At 39.7% G+C, this 18,284-nt stretch overlaps 1 protein-coding gene across 17 annotated transcripts in view; it reads right to left on the bottom strand.

The window, feature by feature from the left end:
- The window catches only part of PHF21A (PHD finger protein 21A), a 182,296-nt gene that overhangs the window by 15,455 nt on the left and 148,557 nt on the right, over positions 1-18,284 (bottom strand). For 16 of the 17 annotated variants that reach the window (XM_087423064.1, XM_087423054.1, XM_087423059.1 and 13 more), the window contains 4 exons: positions 5,651-5,749; positions 2,826-2,877; positions 1,998-2,077; positions 1,471-1,531 (listed from right to left, as the gene is read on the bottom strand). In XM_087423064.1, the coding sequence (XP_087279190.1) occupies positions 1,471-1,531; positions 1,998-2,077; positions 2,826-2,877; positions 5,651-5,749 (292 nt within the window). The remainder of the gene's footprint in view (positions 1-1,470; positions 1,532-1,997; positions 2,078-2,825; positions 2,878-5,650; positions 5,750-18,284) is intronic. The other variant, XM_087423069.1, reaches the window with a different exon arrangement.

Below are 18,284 nucleotides of genomic sequence, written 5' to 3'. Positions count from 1 at the left end.
GGATTATGCACAAGAGTCATGATTCTGTCAGACGTTACACAAACATTACCTATCTGTGTTAAACTGGCAATGTCTGCAGTACAAAGACAGATCGCACTGGTTTGTCTTTTCTAGGGAATTTAGTGCTGCTGGAAGGGAAAGTGGAAGATGAATGCTCTTTGTTTGCCCACAGAAGGCACATCCTAGGCACCGTGAATGCAGGCTTTCATCCTCCGACCTTGCCAAGAGACGCCAAGGTCTTTCTGGCTCATTCAACCCCTGTCCTCTTAGCAGATACTGCCCACCAGCAGGCCAATTAACTGTGGCTTCTGGCTGAGGGGTTCCTTTCTGAGAACCATGTCAGAGGTCACTAAAAATTGCCCAAAACAAAACCACAAAAAATAACCTTGACACTGGTTATTGTGGCCCAGGAATTGATATGAAGCAATGACTTAGGGTTTCCCATCTAAACATTTTGGGCTACCTGAAGAACGGGGCCGATGAAACATCAGGACGGGGCCGATGAAACATCAGGACAGGTCACGAAGGCTGGGTATGCTATCTCTTTTGGGGGAGGAGGTGGTAATAGGACAGCTGTAGCCCTGCCTAAGGCAGAAAATGGGTCGGGACGACCTCCTAAGCTTCCAACAGCTCTGAGAACATGTGTGCATACACAGAAATTAGTATGCTACTCCACTCACCCTGCAACCTTTCTAGCCTGGAACTATAACTCAGGGACACATTATCACGTGGAGAAAGGGACCTTGGGACGTATTACTGACATGGAAGAACAATTTCAGAACCTTGTTTAGGAGCTCCAACTCTGAGCTGTCAAGCCCTGTTTAGACCTGCACAGCAGGAGCTGCTGCTGGACTCTGCCCGCCCGAGTGGCCGGGGCGCCTGGCCGGGAGGTCTGAAACACGGGAGGGAGCTCTAGAGGAACTTCTGCTTTGGGAGCCTGTTTTGACAGTGATCTTTCCTTCCTTACTGGAGATGCCCTCTTCTCACAGATTCTCAGTTCTCCGTGTGGCCATCTCTCTCCTTCCTAGAAAGTCTGCAGCTCACACAAACGCAAGAGTCATCCTCTGGTCTCGCTGGCAGCAGGACGAGTTAGACATGACTAAGAACACCTCGCAACAGCAGTGTTCTGTTCTGCTCTACGATGCTAAAATGCTTCCTTCACACGGTGTTCTGTTAATTGTGCTATTCATGCACAGCCTGGTGGGCCTAGGGCAGAAATGCTGCATTAAGCCATTCCCCTGAGTCGGCTTTGCCAGAATCCCAGGAAAGGCAGATTTGATTCAGTGTACAGAACTCTAATAAGAAATCTCACTCTCTTTTCCCCCCATTCTCAGAGAACAACAACAACAACACTATTTTCAAGGGATACAGGAGTTAGACAGGGTGTAGGACAATGGGAGGAGGGAGGGGGAAGAAACACAACACAGAAGCCAAAGCAACAGCGAGGGAGAGATACCAACAGGTGCTCACCTCTCTTCCGGGTCCCAGGATGCATTGTACTGTTCAGGTATGTGACTGCACTCTTCTTACGCTTGGAGGATTGAAGAGGGAAAGGTGACTGGTTGAATAGCATGGTTACTACTAATACTGGCACAAGCTAAAGACCAAGCACAGCATACCTATCAACACGTCAACCAGTTAGTGCTGGTCACCCCAAGGTCTCAGTGCTAACATGTTTTATTACATGTACTCGGCTCTGAGAGAATATTCCAGAGAGATCTGCCTCTGCTTCAGACGACAGTTGTGTTGAAGACAGGATGAGTTAAATTTTTAAGGTAGGTTTGTATCTGCTCAAACTTAGGGACTAAACTAAGGGGAAGGCAGTGAATAATAAAAATTAAATAATGTCATCAGCCAGAGACAAAGCCATCGTCTCACAAAGCTGCCCAAGTACGATCAGGGTACTGCTCTCACACAGGGTTTCAGAAGGGAGGGGCTGAACAAGCCAGAGAAAAAGCTGGAACAGTGCGAGAAGGGCCAGTGCTGGCCCGGAGTACCTCTGGCTCAAAGACCGCTCCGCTGTACACTGGATTTGCTGTTGTTCTTCTTTTTCGCTCTTGCCTCTTGCTTTGGATTTCTTGGGAAAGCAAAAGGTTTGGATTAGAAGAGAGGTAGAGAGAACCTCAAAAACTTAACTTTGTTGTTTGTCTATTGGTTTTCCCATGACAAATTAGAAACAGGGGCAAGTCTCTGTTTCACTGTAGCCTTAGCAGAGGCAAGCACACTGCTGGAAGCAAGTATGCAGGGCCATCTACTCTCACCCCTCAGAAAACAGAGCCACGCTGTCCCAGTGTGGCACTCTGGGATCCAGAGCCTAACAGGAGACAACGCTTCTAAACAAGCTGTCCTGATTTATTTTTAGATCACTGTAATACAGGTGTGGATGAACTAGATTGAGTGACCACAGTTCACCATTCTTGGATTAAATAACCAGGACAGGTATAGCTTTGTAACTGTTCTTAAGACTCAGATAACCTAGAGTGATTGAAAAATACAGACAAAGACTTTTCAGAGGGCATTTGCTACCTCGTACTGTCAAGAAAAAAAAAAAATACAGTTCCTCTAAGTGAACAGAAGTTACTTTAATCCAGGAAACTGGGGGCTTCCCTCAGGACAGCAGTGTGGACATATAATGATGGGAAAGGGAGGGGCTAGACATTAGGCAGAGGGGCGGCAAATTTTACTCCAAAGGAAATAAAGTCCACTCTGGTTGAACTGTACTCTGTTTGTGCTCCAATTTTCTATTCCAGCAATAAATCTAACACATTTTCAAGAACAAAGCTCTGGGCCAGAAGCACAGTGGCGCCATGAATATCTTCTCTTACCTTCTAGATGGTCATGTGTTACCAACCCTAGAGACACCATGAAGGCGAGTTTCTGTGCCAGAGAAACAAAAGAATATACGTCAGTGTGGGTGCTTGCAAAGCCAACTGTATTTTCCTGGTTAGACTCCTAGGGAAAGCCAACCCAACAGGCTGCTCGCTCGAAGGAGGCCGGGTTCAGGGGAGCAATGAGCGAGCAGCTATGAAGCCACTCTGCAGGCTTCTGGTCTTACAGGGACCCAAAGAGAAGGACTGCGACCTACGGCTTCTACTTTCTCAGCGAGACAAATCAGCATCTTGAGTGATCTACATGTTTTTCAGAAAGATCCTCTTAGAGGGAAGAGTATTTCACACTCAAAAACATGCAGAGGGTTACAAAGAGCCTCCTACACAACAAGCTCCAAATTCTAAGAACTTCCCTTGTCACAACAGGTCAGCGTTTCTTCTTACTACAGCTGACGGGACCATGCTAACTCAAAGCTAAATGCGTTTTAGGAATGACAGCAAGTGGTTCTGGTTTCTACTATGATTTTTCAATCAAACGTGGACCTAAAAATTATGGAGTGATTTCTCTCTAAAGACCACTCTCAGGGCTCCATCAGAAGCTAGATTGATTAGAATACCGCACCCCAAAGCTGGACTGTTAGATGCTTCAAGTTGGAGAGAGCAACAGACTGACTCCTATTTTGCTCTTTGGTTACATGTGGTCTGGAAACTACGCCTTCATTTTCTGCTGTACCACTGCATGAGGTTGCTAAATATGTCAAACAATACATCATCAATTTCTCTTGCCAATGAATAAAGGATACCATCAACTGTTGGGAGACAAACTCCTGCATAATTATTTATACCACAGTTTGGTCTTTTAAAACCCTGACATTTTACCCTCAACATTAAATATCATGATATTTTTTAAGATACTGAGTGTTTTATGAAGACACAGTCCTTGAACAAGCCACTTGAGAATACAGAAACGTCCTTTACTGGTATCCTCAAAGTCCTGAAGAGATGTTTTTCTTGTTTCAGTAACTTAGGTGGGTACCTACCGCTGACAACCAGAGCACTTTGGAAAGGAAAAGCAGTCTTGGACTTGCTGCCCATTTTCTGCACTGCACATTGAAATGGCATACATTTTGTGGTTGCCAATTAACGACATTCCTCATTTTCACTATTCCTTCAAATCTATTCTCTGTTAATAAAGCCATGTGTGGACTGACACTCAGATGAAATTTCTTTCTTTTTTTTTTAAATAAATTTTTTTATTTTTTTGTGAGGAAGATCAGCCCTGAGCTAACATCCATGTCAATCCTCCTCTTTTTGCTGAGGAAGACTGGCCCTGAGCTAACATCTGTGCCTATCTTCTTCCACTTTATATGGAACACTGCCACAGCATGGCCTGATAAGCAGTGCCTTGGTGCGCGCCCGGGGTCCAAACCCCAGGCGCCAGCAGCGGAGCGCATGCACTTAACCGCTACGCCACGGGGCCAGCCCCAGGTGAACCTTCTTTCAATCAAGTACCAGCACCCTCCTCGGCCACCCCCATCGGACCCATCTTTGCCAGTCTAGATCAAGCTCACAAAAGAATTATTAAATGGAAAAGAAATCTCCTCTCCTGTGGAATATATTTTCAGTGATAAACAGAATAAAAAGTTGTCAAGACCTTTTGCCTAATCTACACATCACAGGTACACCAAAAACTAATTTCTTCTCTTTACGGCAGTGACTCTATCCAAGCAGAAGGTGAAATATTTGCTCCTACACGTGACGGTACTTGCTTGCCTACACTGTGCCACTGACATGAGGCATCCTTCAGTGTCTTTTGATAAGGCAATTCTGCTAATAGCTTGCTCTATTTTTCCTCCTTCTAGCATAATACTTGTCATTTATTTTGTGGATGATTTTACAAGTTTCTCAGCAATTTGCATGACTAGTACTTTCTTTTTGGTTCAAGTTTGGTCCCTTCTTTAAAGATAAACTAAAAATTAATCCATTTCATGTCAGAAAGAATTATAATTTGTAGTTGTTTTAAAAAAACCTGAACTAGCTTAATAAATCACTGTTTTTTTTTAAAAAATGACATGAATCTTTGATGGCTTCATGTCACTATTTGACATGGTTTCATTACAAAGAACACACTGAGGACAGAAGGGAATGGATTATTGGTCTAATAAAATCCAAGTATCAGATATTCATCATTATATTACTTGCCTATATCTTTCTTTTACAGCTAGTGGTACAAGAGCATCAAACTAAAAAATTCTCTTGTTTAAGGACACAAAAACTCACATTCTATATTTATACCAGAGTCTTGTTTGCTATTTAAGATTATCATTCTATCCTAAGTTGTAGTACAGATGTTACTATTTTCATCCCTACTTTTATGCTTCAATGAACTACTTTTGAGATATTGATTCATTTGGGATTTGGGGCTCTAATGCAATACAATAGTAATAAAAATGCACATGTAACAACTGTAATCCATAACACAAACAGACCTTAGCTGAGTGGACTGGACATCTGATAAATGTTGGCTCGGACAAACAAAACATAATGATCATTAGGAATGCAATGGGATACCTGGGAAAATGATCATTAATCTTACATTTCAAACTTGTAACACGTGTATGAAATGCCTGTATACCAGCTCATGGACACTCAAGGCCACGCTCTTAATCTGCCCTAGGCCAACGTGACTTAGCAAGGACCTTACTGAATAGTAAGAAAGCACAAGCAAAGGAAAATCAAGTGATTCAGAGAGCGAGTGTCCGTCGTGCTGCGTGAGAGTAAGGGGCATCTCAGACAGCCGTGGCTTCAGAGGCTGGGCCTACCTGAGGGTTCTCCTCCCGTTTTGGTTTGGGTGCAGCAGGTGGAGTGATGGTGCGGCTCTCTGTTGGTTTCTCATCTGTTTCTGTGTGGGATTTAATTGTCTAGGAGAGAAAAATTAAATGACACTTCAGAATTCACTTTTTATTAAAAACAGTGTGACTGTAGCCAAGAAATAAAAGAAGAACATACTCAAATTGGAAACATTTTAATAAAAGAGGTAATATGGATTTCATTTTGAATGAGGGAAAAGTAAAATGTAAGGCCCCAGTTGAAATGATTAAATTGCATAACTAGAGTAGATATGAATCTATAAATAGTGTAAATTATACAAAAAGAAAAATCCATAGTTTAATTCCAATGTATAATAATAAAGTATAGGCTGCTCTCTCTGATCTCAATGTATGTTAGGGTGTAGGGGCAGTTTTCCAGAAGAAAGCCCACTCTTGTTACATGTGGGTCAAGCTCCAGTCCAGCGTGCTTAAGATCTGAGTAATGTCAAAAAAATCTTACATGCACATTCTTCTATTTCAGAACAATTCCAATCATAATCTAAGAGAGTTGCAGGACTACCCTCACATGGGATATTTAAAACCTGCCTGTATCATCCATTAGAGGAGAGAGAGATGCAATTGCCAAGGAAAGGTCATCTTACAAGATGCTGACATTCTGATCACCCCCAACCTCATCTTCCAGATGCATCCATTCAAACAAAAGAAACGCCAGTAGCATTACCATCTTCAGACACAAATGGCAGCTAGCAAAGCTGGCCGGGCTGGGCTTGCATTATTATTCTTATCATGACCCAATGGCCAGTTCATCTTATGAAGCCCTCAGTAAATAGTGAAATGATATTAGAACAGTGGATATAAAACTGTAAACACAAACCTAATTTACTTTTTCGAAATTAAAAAAAATGCAGATGCCAATGGTCTTTTTGTATGGCAACAACAAGTAAATAAATGAGAATGAAACTGTCTGATTATTGATGAGCAGGAGCCAAATGAAAGACGTTGGTTCTACAGGCAGAACATTGGAAGTTCTCAAAAATCATTATGTTGCCAAATAGTTTACCAGATCTGAAAAACTAATACAATCACAAAGATCTTTCACTTCCTTTCCTGGCCACTTCCGTATTTTCCTTCTGCTTCTCATACTATTACATTAGGAAGGTGTAAGCATCAGTCTCACCAATACTGCAGCAACTACTGTTCTGGGGCACAAAGGCTGCCGACTACTTTTTTCCACCAGTGTCTTATTTCCCCTCTATCCTATAAGCTACCTATTGTTCTACACACTTTTGCAGCCTTTGTGCCTAGTACAGTTCCCCACTTAGAGCAGACTGTAAAGAGCTGCTGGTCTTCTGAGTGGGGAATGTGACCAACCAGAAGAATCACTCATGTCTCCTCTCTCTCACACACACATTTTTTAACCAAAAAGGACAGATTTCCTCCATAAAACAAACCACCAAACACACCTACACCAAACACAATGGGAAAATAGTTTCTAGTGACATTTTTAATGTCTTGGGTTTCCAGAAACCTTATTTTCATAGCTCTCTGAACGTGGAAGGACAGGAGTGTGAGGGAGATGGTAGAAGAGAAGGTCAATTGTAAGGATTTGCTGCTCTGTTCCAAGGCTAAGTGAAGCTCCCTAGAGTCTTTATTTCCATCTCTAAGGCGGAGTGCAGCACATCGTGGTAATGTCTGGGGAAGGGCAAACCAACTCCTCTCCACTAAGGAATGAGCCAGGGTTCAAATTCTCTCTGTCATACAAGAAGAGTAGAATTATCTCACGGTTGGATAAAGAATACCAAAAGCATCCAAAAATAAAAATAAAACAATCAAAACACTGGGGGAGTGTCCTTCTCTCACGGACCTCTTGCTCTGGGGGAAGCCAGCTGCCATGTTGTGAACAGCACTGTGGAGAGGCCCATGTGGTGAGGAACTGAACCTCCTGGCAACAGCTAGTGAGGAAGGGAGGCCTGCCAACAACCACATGACCAAGTCTGGAAGTGGATTATCCAGCCCCAGCCAACTAGTTTGATTGCAAACTTGTGAGGGACCTTGAGCCAGAACCACCCAGCTAGGATGCAGTCTGATTCCTGATCCTTAGTAACCGTATGGGATAATAAATGTGTGTGGCTTTAAGCTGCTTAAAACAAACAAAAAATATTAAGGTGGGAGAGTGGCATCACAGAAACGGCAGAATAAGGAGCTTTAACAAGCAGTCCTTCCACTGAAGCAAACATTAAGCTGGGGAAAACAGACAATCAACTTTTTAGAACTCTGGAATCTAATAAAAAAAAAAACTTACAGCAACCAGGGGAGCACTTACTAAAAAAAGAGGCTGTTAAATTTCACTAAGAAAGCATTTTTCCGTACCCGCCTACAAACCCCCGTTCCCTAGCTGGGCAGAGGCTGTGGGGATGGTGACCTGCATTCCTCGTGTGGCTTGTTGGGGCCAGGGGGAGCAATACAGACCTTGTTTTCAAAAACTTGTGGTTGTGCATTTTGACCAGTCTGGTGGTTCCCTGAGGACTGAGGCAGAGGCTGATCTTTGTTTTGCCCGCCTTAGGCTGGAGTGGCTTCCCAGGTGGTGTCTGATGAAAGCATCTAAAGACATACACTACCCATAGTCACCTGGTGTAAGCGATGGTGGATGGAGTGTGCAGGAGGCAGACCCAGAGGCCCGGGAAGGAGGAGGCCGAAGAGGAAGATCTTGGAGGAGTAAGGGCTTTGAAGGCTATCACAAATACTGGGGAATCCAGCATGCACTGCCCATTCCCAGGGCTGGAGGCATACTCAGAAAAGATCTGAGAGAACCCTAGGTTTGTACCACTGGCTGATCTTTGAGCTCCATTCAAGAAAGAGTGAAGGCTAAGGCAGAGGTACAGGCAGCCTGGCTTAGGACTGAAGGAGTGTCCCTGCTCAGAGGCAATCTGCAAAGACTGGGAAAACTGTTTTGTTTTGTTTTGTTTTTAATTTGCTTATTATTACTTTTTTCTTTTTGGCTCTAGTTGTTTAAGGAAATCTGTCAGGTCATTAGCTAACCACTGAGATAACAGAACAGAGATTTCAATGACCACACGTGACAAGAAACACAGTCTTCGCAAAAATAGTTTGGCAAAGGCACTAAGCAGACAACTGCAGCTCTCAACAATCAACAACAACAAACCCTGGGGTGGGAGGAGAACCTAATGTCCAGAGTTATCACGCCATAATTATCAAAATGAATAGTTTTCAACAAAAAATTAGAAGGCATACAAAGAAACAGAAAGTGGGGCCATTCATAGGAAAAAAGAAACTGACAGAAACTGGCCTTAAGGAAGCCCAGATCTTGGACTCTCTAGAGAACAACTTTAAGTCAACTGTCTTAAATATGTTCGAAGAGCCAAAGGAAACCATGGATAACAAACAAAAGAACATAACAAAAGAAACCAGGAGAATACTCTCCCACCAAATAGAGAATATCAATAGAGATAGAAATTATTAAAACAGAACCAAATAGAAACTCTGCAGCTATAAAATATAACAGCTGAAATGAAAATTTCACTAGAGGGGTTCAGGCAATAGAAAGAATAGGTGAACTTGAAGATAGGACAACTCAAATTATCAGTCTGAGGAGCAGAAAGAAAACAGAACACAGGAAAATGAACAGAGCCTAATGGACCTTTGGGGCATGATCAAGCATACCAACATATATATTATGGACTCCCGGGGGAGAGGAGAGAGAAAAAGCAGAAATAATGTTTGAAGATATAATAATAACTTTCCAAATTCGATGAAAGACATAAATCTACACATCAAAGAAGCTCAGCAACCTCCAAGTGGGATAAACTAAAAGAGGTCCACAACAAAATACATTATACTCACACTGTCAAAAGCCACAGCTAAAGAGAGAATCTTGAAAGCAGCAAGAGAGAAGTGATGCTTCACATGTAGGGGTCCCAAGCAGGATTAACAGTCAATTTCCCACCAGAAACCAGAGACCAGAGGCAGTGGGAAAACATATTTAAAGTGCTGAAAGAAAAACATTATCCGCCAAGAATTCTATATCCTGCAGAAAGCTGAGGGAGTTCACTGCTAGTAGATCTGCCCTAAAAGAAATGCTAAAGGGAGTCCCTCAGGCTGAAACAAAAAGACACTAGACAGTAACTTGAAGCCATAACAAAGAAATAAGAATTCTAGTAAAGCTAACAACATAGGTTAACATAAAATCAAATATTACTGTATCTTTGATTTGTAACTTCTCTTTGTTTCCTATTTTAACAGAGAAATGCACAAAACAATAACTACAAATCTGTATTAGTGAGCACACAATGTATAAAGATGTAATTTGTGACAATAACAACATAAAGGGTCAGAGCTGTATAGGAGCAGAGTTTTTATATACTATTGAAACTAAGCTGGGATCAATTCAAATTATATTGGTAAAAATTTATGAATGTCAACTGTAATCTCCATGGTAACCACAAAGAAAATAAGTAAAATATATACAGAAAAGAAAATGAGGAAGACATCAAAAGAGTACATTAGAAAAAAACCAAACACAAAAGAAGGCAGCATTGGAGGAATTAAGGAACAAAAAATACATAAGACATGTAGAAAACAAAAAGCAAAATACCATAAGTCCTTCCCTATCAGTAATCAATTTCCAATGTAACTGGATTAAATTCACTAATTAAAAGACAAAGAGTGGCAGAATGGACCAAAAAAAACCATGATCCACCTATATGCTGTCTACAAGAGACTCATTTTAGAACCAAAGACACAAAAAGGTTGAAAGTTAAAGGATGGAAAAACATATTCCATGAAAATAGTAACCAAAAGAGTACAAGGATGGCTATACTAATATCAGACAAAATTCACTTTAAGTCAAAAATTGTTACAGGAGACAAAGACAGTCATTATATATTAATAAAAGGGTCAATTCATCAAGAAGATACGACAATTTTAAATACATATGCACCAAGAACAGAATCCCCAAATATATGAAACCAATATTGACAGAATTGAAGAGAGAAATAGACAGTTCTATAACAATAATTGGAGACTTTAATACTTCACTTTAAATAATGGAGAGAACATGTAGATAGAAGATCAATAAGGAAACAGAGGACTTGAACAACACTATAAACCAACTAGATCCAAAAGACATAAAGAACAGTCCACTCAATAATAGAATAGACATTCTTCTCAAGTATACATGAAACAGTCTCCAGGACAGACCATATCTTAAGCCACAAAACAAATCCTGATAAATAGTAAAAGACTGAAATCATACAAAGTATCTTCTCTGACCACAATAGAAAGAAGCTAGAAATCAATAATAAAAGAAAACTAGAAAATTTAAAAATACGTAGAAATTAAACAATGCACTCTTAAACAACCAATAGGTCAAAGAAGAAATCATTAGGGACATTAGAACATACTTTGAGAGGAATGAAAATGAAAACACAACACACCAAAACTAATGTGATACAGTGAGAGCAGTGCTCACAGGGATATTTACAGCTGTAACAGTCTATGTTATAAAATAAGAAGATCTCAAATCAATAACCCAACTTTATACCTTGAGCAACTAGAAAAAAAGAACTAAACCCAAAGCCAGCAGAGGGAAGGAAATAATAAAAATTAGAGTGAAGATTAATGAAACAGAGCATAGAAAAACTATTGAATCAATGAAACCAAAAGTTGATTCTTTGAAAAGATCAACAAAATTGACAAACCTTTAGTTAGAGAGATAAAGAAAAAAAGAGACAAGACACAAATAATGAAAATCAGAAATGAAAGTGGGGCCATTTCTACTGATGTTATAGAAATAAAAGAGTTTATAACAGAATACACTGAACAACAGTACACCAAATTAGATAATATAGATGAAATGGACAAATTTCTATAAACACACAAATTACCAAAAGTGACTCAAGAAGAAATAGAAAATCTCAATACATCTATAACTAAAGAGACTGAAACAGTAATCAAAATGCTCTCCCAAAAGAAAAGCCCAGGACCAGATGGCTCCAGTAGTGAATTCTAAAAATAAACATTTAAAGAATTAACACCAATCATTCTCAAACTCCTCCAAAAAAAGAAAAGGGAGAACCACTTCTCACCTCATTCTATGAGGTCAGCACTACCCTGATACCAAGGCCAGACCAAGATACCACAAAAAGAGAAAATTATAGACCAATATCCCTTATGAATATACATACAAAATCCTCAACAAAATGCTAGCAAACTGAAAGCAACAGCATATTAAAATGATGATACACCATGACAAAGTGGAACTTATTCCAGGAATAAAAGATATAAGAAAATCAATGTAATATACCACATTAATAAACAAAGGCAAAAAAAACACACTATCATCTCAACTAATGCAGAAAAAGCATTTGTCAAAATCTAACACCATTTATGATAAAAACACTCAGAAAACTAGGAATAGAAGGGAACTTCCTCAAGTTCCTCAAGGAAACTTTATAAAGGGCATTTATGAGAAATCACAGCTAGCATCACACTCAATGGTGAAAGACTGAAGGCTTTCCCTCTGAGATCAAGAACAAGACAAGGAAGCCCACTTTCACCATTGCTATTCAACACTGTAGTAGAAGTTCTAGCCAGAGGAATTAGGCAAGAAACAGAAATAGAAGGCATCTAAATTGGAAAGGAAGATGTAAAACTATCTCTATTTGCAGAGGACATGATCTTAGATAGAAAAAATCCCAAAGAATCCACAAACAACTACTAGAGCTACTAAACCAATTCAGCAAAGTTGCAAGGTACAAGATCAACACAGAAGTCAGCTGTATTTCTAAATAACAGCAATGAACAATCTTAACAGAACATTAAGAAAACAATTACATTTACAAAGCATCCAAAAGAATAAAATACCTCGGAATAAATTTAACCAAGAAGTGAAAGACTTGCATACTAAAAACTATAGAGTACTGCTGAAAGAAATACAGAAAACCTAAATAAATGGAGACATTGATGTTCAAGGCTTGGAAGACTTAATATTGCTAAGATGGCAATACTATGCAAAGTGATCTACAGATTGAATGCAATTCCTATCAAAATTTCAATAGCCTTTTTTTTTTGCAGAAGGATTGGAAAAGCTAATTCTCAAATTCATGTAGAATTGCCAAGGGCCCTGAAAAGCCAAAACAAAACTGAAAAAGAAAAAAGCTGGAGGACTCACACTTCCCAATTTTAGAACTTAACTACAAAACTACAGTAATTAAGACAGTGTGATTGGTACTGGCATAAGGATAGATATACAGACCAACAGAATAGGATTGAGAGTCCAGAAATAAATCATCCATGGCCAACTGACTTTCAGCAATGGTGCCATGATCATTGAAATGGGGAAGGAATAGTGTCTTCAATAAATAATGCTGGGAGAACTGGACATCCATATGCAAAAGAATGAAGTTGGACCCTTATCTCACTCTATATACAAAAATTAAGTCAAAATGTATTATTGGCCTAAATATAAGAGCGAAAACCAAGCAACTCTTAGAAGAAAAATTAGGGGTAAATACTCATGACTTTAGATGTGACAATGGATTCTTAGAAATGACACCAAAAGCACAAGCAACAAAAGAAAAAAACAGATAAACTGAACTTCATCAAAATCTAAAACTTATGTGCATCAAAGGACATTATCAAGGAAGTGAAAAGACAACCTATAGAATGGGTGAAAATATTTGCAAATCATACAGTATCCGATAAGGGTCTAGTATCCAGATTACATAAAGAAGTCTTACAAGTCAACAACAAAAAGACAACCTAATTTACAAATTGGCAAAGAATCTAAGTAGATATTTCTCCAAAGAAGATATACAAACGACCAACCAGCATATGAAAAGGTGCTAAACAACATTAATCATTAGGGAAATGATAATCAAAATCACAATGCAATACTACTTACACCCACTAGGATGGCTATAAATTTAAAAAAAGGAAAATAATAAGTGTTGACGAGGATGTAGAGAAAATGGAATGCTCATACACTGGTGATGAGAATGTAAAATGATTCAGCGGCTGTGGAAAACAGTTTGGCAGTTCCTTAAAAAGTTAAACATAGAATTACCATATGATCCAGCAATTCAACTCCTAAGTATATACCCCAAAGAAGAGAAAATGGGTACAGGAGTCCCCTCTTATCCGCGGGGAAGAAGTTCGAAGACCTCCAATGGATGCCTGAAACCGCAGATAGTACCCAAACCTAAATACACTATAATTTTTCCTGTACATACATACCCATGATAGAGTGTCATTTATAAATTAGGCACAAGAAGAGATGAACAAGAAGAACTAATAATAAAATAGAACAATTATAACAATATACTGTAATAAAAGTTACCATAGATCTTAGCAACCCCAGCATACGATTCTTTTTCTTTTCCGATTAAGTCGAGCACTTTCACCTTTTCACTTAAAAGAAGCACTTTACGGCTTCTCTTTGGCATATCCAAATTGCCCACATCACTGCTCTTGTGCTTTGAGGACGTTATTTAAGTAAAATACGGGTGACCTGAACACAAGTACTGTAATACCCTACAGTCGATCTGATAACTGAGACTGCTACTAAGTGAGTAACAGGCGGGTGGCAGATACAGTGTGGATATGCTGGACAAAGGGATGATTCAAGACCTAGGCGGGATGGAGTAGGATGACGTGAGATTTTGTCCATTTACTCGGAATGGCACGCAATTTAAAACTTATTGTTTATTTCTGGAATTTTTCATTTAATATTTTCAGACCACAGTTGACACCGGGTTACTGAAATGGCGAAAAGTGAAACCATGGATAAGGGGATTTTACTGTACTCAAACAAATACTTGTGCATGAATATTCATATCCGCATTATTCTCAATAGCCAAAAGGTGGAAACAACTCAAATGTCCATCAATGGATGAATGGACAAATTATGATATAGACACACAATGGAATATTATTCAACTATTAAAAAGGAATGAAGTACTGATAGATATTACAATGTGGATGAATCTGGAAAACATTATGCTAATTGAAAGAAGCCAGCACAAAAGGTCACATATTGTATGATTCCATCTATATGAAATATCCAGAATAGGTAAATCTATAGAGACAGAAAGCAGATTGGTGATTGCCAGAAGAAGGGGGAGGAGCAAATGAGTAACTACTTAATGGGTACTGGGTTTTATTTTGGGATAATGAAAACGTTTTGGAACTAGATAGAGGTGGTGGTTACACAACACTGTGAATGTACTAAACGCTACTGAATTGTTTATTTTCAACATGGTTAATTTTATGTGATGTGAATTTCACCTCAATTAAAAAAAATTAGGTTGGGAAACAAACAAGAAAAAGGATTAAGCTAAAAGTTTGCTCTCTAGCAGAGATTATAAACCATCATCCAGAGGTGAAGCTGCCTTTCAGATGTTATTTTTTGCCTACATGGTGTTCAAACAGTTACAAGTATTTTAAAAACTAGGTGATTTCTTAGAATATGTGGCTTTTCTTGAAAAAGTTTCCATATGATAAAAACTGGCTACTGTCAAGAAGTGGCCGCTTGCTTGAGATGGAGTATACTACGACTATGCAGTTGACCATGGTCTCTCCCACTTTCCACAAAGGCCAATCTGTCAATTTTATCACGCTTGTCTTACTATTTCAAAGAGGAATTAAGAATAAAAGTGGGATATTTTTTGTACTCATGTTCACACTGAAAGTGGAAAAATAAAGTCCACTTGTTTACTCCCAGCCTGCTTTACTCATTTATATTTCCTGCTTTGCACCCATGGCTATTTGAATTTGCAAATCCTGTTCAAAGGTACTATGAAGATAGAAATCAAAAATTTCAGACAAGACTAGAACTAAGTTAACCATTTATACCCTGAACTCCAAAACACCTTCTGATACCTGGCTGCATGAATAATCACATAAATAAATGTCCAAACAGTTTCATCAATTAAGGTCATATAAATTTGGATTGAAGGCAAAGCAAAATCCCTCGCTTGGTCACTTGGATCTATTTTCCCTACTCTAGCACCTGTACCGAAATGGAGGGAGAAGAGCCACCAGCTCAGGTTTACTAAGAGGGAAGACAGGAATTTGAGGATAATACATTGGATAATACTCTCATCTCGGAAGTACTCCTTTTTTAGAGGATTTTATATATGTTCCTATGCACGATATATATGGAAGTAGGGAATGGGTGGCAGTCTGGCGATTTTCCCCACAGAACCTGGGATTTTTTTCAGTACTTTAGCCTTGGAGACGTACAAAGAGGCTTTGTTGCAGGGGGTGGGGTGGATAAGAAATGAACCTAATTCCTGAGAACTAACTGCATCAAGCATAGTCTAATGGGCGTTAAGCGCCTTATCGCATTCCATCATCAACAGGCATTTAGCCCTGATTCACAGAGTGCTGGGGAGAAGAAGGATGGAAAAGTGGTGGTATGGAGGCTATAAGTTTGTCCGGCTTTATCTACTTTTCTGCCTAAAATACATTTCTAGCCTCAAAGCTCTTTAAACCCTACCACCTGTTTTCTCAGAACCACAGTGTAACGTGGCTTCTAATAAGGGAAAAGACAGTGGATCCCATCTGGGCTGAATAAGGAAGTTGGTGATGCCTGACAGGGAAGGAGCAGTGAGACCACGCTGCTGTAACTGACATTGCCTTCCCCCTTTCCTGTGCCAACGCGGGAGGCCTTCGAAACGACACAGCTTGTCATGCTTCCTCCTCTGGAGGCAGAGCCTTGGCACCTGCTCCCAATGCACTCGAGACTGAGCTCTGTGAGGGTATGGGCTTCGGTTTATCCGCCCTCACTCCCTGTACGTAGACACCACATGTAGCACAGCACCTGGCACATAATCAACACATTTTTATTAAATGGGTGTTATCACCCTAAAGGAAACAGTAGAAAGCAGATGGGAACCCACCCAGCCTGGTCACATAGAGAATGTGGAACACAGGTTTGATAACTCTATGAACAGGCTGTGAGTGGTACTTCCATGGCTACATATTTACATTGCTTCACTCTCAGCCTATCTACGAGATCTCTTAATGGTTATAAATGGAATACTGGAAATGAAACATCAAAGAGAAAAGAAGGATAGTAGAAAGATCGGAAGTAAGAAAATTCTGAGAATGAAGTCCCGTCTAAAGAGAGTTCCTGCTGACCGAGCCTGCCCACCTGTGAGACTGTACGCCAGGTGGCCTGCTAAACTAAAACAGCAATGACTGGACTCCTCTATTAGATCAACAAGAAGAGAGACAATGGAATTTACTGCTAGAAAACAAATTTTTTTAATTTTTAAGAATTCAGCGGTACCTTTTTATATTATAATTAAAATTAAAAGCTCTATCAGCATGTAAAGCCAGGACAGGAAAAGATATTCAAGATCTAATAAGAAAAAAAGGAAGTTACAAAATAATACATGCTGTTTGATTTTGTTTTTTGCCTTAAAAATGTTAGTATGGGCAGAGAAAATATGTGGAGGAATATAATCTAAAGTGTTAACAGCAACTTTGGGAGCGGGTAAAATTATGGGGGTAGTTTACTCTCTTCATAGATTATTGGGGGATGCACTTTCTACAATATACATTTCTGTAATGTTTGAATTTTCTTTTACAGTGAACATGTATTATCTTTGTAATCAGAAAAAATAAGAAATGTAAAAATAAAATGAAACTGAAAAAATTCTTGTCTCCTAAAAATGTCTTTATCAAAAAAGGAGGTCAAAGAGAAATAATATTTAGTAATCTAAAACAGTGTTTTGAAACCACATTCTTTGGAACTCCAAGGTTCCAAAGAACTCAGAGGTTCTCTGAGAGCCAGCACAGGACATGAGGGCAGAGGATCTCCCAACACGCCCCCAACTAAACTCCTAAGCTTGATCATTTTACTTTCAATAGTTTATTTTATTTATTTATTTATTTTTAATTTTTTATTTATTTATTTATATTTATTTATTTATTTATTTATTTTTCCCCCACAGCCCCAGTAGTTAGTTGTATGTCATAGTTGCACATCCCTCTAGTTGCTGTGTGTGGGACACGGCCTCAGCGTGGCCGGAGAAGCAGTGCGTCGGTGCGCGCCCGGGATCCGAACCTGGCTGCCAGCAGCGGAGCGCGCGCACTTAACCGCTAAGCCACGGGGCCGGCCCCAATAGTTTAATGTTGAAGTTCTGCTAAGAAGTTTGAAAACTTCTGATCTGAAATATGTGTAAGTAATTTCTTTCTGAATGTTCCTCAAAGCATTTCCTGGGGTTTGAGTAGGCTCCCCAAGGAACAGAGATGTGTTCTCTCTCTTGTTTTCTGAGCACAAGATTTTGGTACCCAGTTCCTCAGTGCAAGATCTGCTGCATTTATGAGCTGCCCAGGCAGAAAGCCGGATGCTCTATGCACAAGGTTCTTCTGTTCAAGGAGGCCAAGGCAGCAGGAAGCCTTCTAATTCCCGACCATCTGGCCAGCCTCTCTGAATCATGATCAGCCATCCAGAAGCAGAAGATTCAGGATCACCAGAGACTATTTTCAGATGAAGGAGAACTCAAGCCTGAGCAATTAGAAATAGGTCAATGACTTTTTAAAGCAAGTTTCTTGAAAGAGGATGCTTTTCTTTGCAAAATTCTTCTTTCTCCTCAAA

The sequence above is a fragment of the Ceratotherium simum genome, chromosome 34, assembly GCF_057802395.1.
Source record: "Ceratotherium simum simum isolate JZ-2026a chromosome 34, ASM5780239v1, whole genome shotgun sequence".
Lineage (NCBI taxonomy): Eukaryota > Metazoa > Chordata > Mammalia > Perissodactyla > Rhinocerotidae > Ceratotherium > Ceratotherium simum.
This window is presented reverse-complemented; position numbering and strand designations above follow the sequence as displayed.